This window comes from Psammomys obesus, unplaced genomic scaffold, assembly GCF_907164565.1.
Source record: "Psammomys obesus unplaced genomic scaffold, mPsaObe1.curated_primary_1811, whole genome shotgun sequence".
NCBI lineage: Eukaryota > Metazoa > Chordata > Mammalia > Rodentia > Muridae > Psammomys > Psammomys obesus.
In genome coordinates, this window is record NW_026591816.1 from 1,679,249 (window position 1) to 1,681,212 (window position 1,964).

Below are 1,964 nucleotides of genomic sequence, written 5' to 3' on the forward strand. Positions count from 1 at the left end.
GCCAGGCCGCCAGGCCGCCAGGCCGCCGCCCCGCGCCCTACCTCGGCCGCGCCTTTCCTTCGCCGGCGCCGCCGCCTTCCTGGAGCCGCGAGCGGTCGCGCCCGGCGCCCGGCGGCGGCGCCCGAAGAAGACGTGGTAGGCGGCGTAGATGGAGAAGAGGCAGTACAGGGCGACGAGGAGCGAGCAAAGCCGCGTCCGCGTCAGCCGCATCCCACCTCGGCGGCCCGAACCGGCGTCCTCGTCTCCGCCCCGGGCGCTAGGAAAAGCCCTGTCCCCGCCTGGCCGGTCCTCAAACGCAAGCTCAACCTCGGGCTGCCTAGCTCAGGCCCCGCCTCCTCGGTCCTGCACTCACTCAGACCCCGCCCCGCACCCTCTCTCAGGCCCCGCCTCCTCACCCTTAGACCCCGCCTCCTCGGTTTTGCACTCACTTAGACCCCGCCCCCTCACCCTCTCTCAGGCCCCGCTTCATCAACCACAGCCACTCAGGCCCCGCCTTCTCACCCAGAGCCTCACGTAGACCCCGCCTCCTCACCCTCTCTCAGGCCCCGCCTCTTCATTCTCACTTAGATCCCGCCTCCTCACCTACAGCCTCACGTAGACCCCGCCTCCTCACCCTCTCTCAGGCCCCGCTTCCTCACCTTCCCTCAGGCCCCGCTTCCTCACCTTCCCTCAGGCCCCGCCTCCTCTCCCACAGCCTCTCTGACCCGCCTCGCCTCCTACAGCCGCACTTACACCGTGTTGTTGTTCGCCCCTAAGTTCTCCCAGGCCTCCTCCTCCTCCTGGAACCCCTGAGAAGTCTGACTCTGTCGGGTCCAGCCTTATCTCCTGGCACAGCCCGATCCAGGTCAGGCTCCGGGGTCCTCCCTCCTTAGGGGCTGCTCCACTTCCGGCTCAGCCCTGCCCAGCCCCCCGCAGCCGCGCCCCCTTATCCCGGACAGCGTCCTCACCCCTGGCGGAGCTCACCCTTCCTGCCGCTGGGCGATTCTTTAAAATCCCAAAGGACACACTCTTGCGAAAGCGGCAGAAACTCTCCCCTTTAGCTCATCAGTGTGCAAGCAATTCTCCAGGTGTGTCTGAACCTCGAAATCAGATTTTCTTCACAGCTCGGCCAAACTCTCAGGCGGAGGATTCCTGGACGGACTTGCCCTCCACGAACCTACACGTCACTGCTGTGGTTGTGACATTAGGATGTACCCACACTGTGCGTACATCTGTGTGCCTATCTGTGTTAGCCCTGCTATTTCCTAGCGTACAGGGACACCCAGGAACCAGGATTTCTCTTCTCCCAGGCGGGCCATAGGAACTCTGATCTTCTCCCACTTGCACGACCCGCAGTTGGCCAGTAAGAAAGCCTTTGACCCGCCTTGTCAGTAGGTCACACAACTTCCCACACCCAGGAAGGTGGAGTGCTACGGAGGTCGGGGTGGGCGTGGGGAGAATCTAGACAGGCCTTGCTGGATTCCCCACTTGTCCATGAGCATTAGATTAGACCCTTTTTGTCCAATCATTTTTGAGTGTGATTGTCCTTCAGTCACACTTTGTCAATGAATGGGCATTAACAAATTCTCCAAAGGACAGGATTCTGCAGTGTTTGAGGGGACATTCTGGAACACAGCCATCCCGGGGCTTGGAGGATGGTGCACCTCCCTCCACGGGGATGGGGGTCCTGTGCTCAACTTTCTTCAAGTCCAAACCCCACCTTTGTCTTCAGCTGGGTGTCTTCTTGCATTCCCTTAAAAACAAAGCAGTAAAGGTGAGCCACTCCAGCAAATTAAATAACTTGGTGGATGGGCGCATGGAAACGCCTTTGTAGCTCCGTTTCTCAGATCTTCTGAAGGCCCAGATTTGTGACTGGGTTTGGAGTAGAGGAGGTCTCGGGGATTGAACTGTCAACCTACAAGTTCTAGTGTGATCACCATGCAGAACACGCTAGAACTTGAAGGACACCTGACTTTCGTTCACTG

The 1,964-nt window shown here is 60.0% G+C and overlaps 1 protein-coding gene across 1 annotated transcript in view; it reads right to left on the minus strand.

Moving 5' to 3' along the window:
* Rxylt1 (ribitol xylosyltransferase 1) overlaps positions 1 to 326 on the minus strand; it is a 12,112-nt gene extending 11,786 nt beyond the window's left edge. Inside the window, exon 1 of the mRNA XM_055612107.1 lies at positions 42 to 326. Within this exon, the coding sequence (XP_055468082.1) occupies positions 42 to 210 (169 nt within the window). The 5' untranslated portion in view covers positions 211 to 326. The remainder of the gene's footprint in view (positions 1 to 41) is intronic.
* Positions 327 to 1,964: the final 1,638 nt, after the last annotated feature.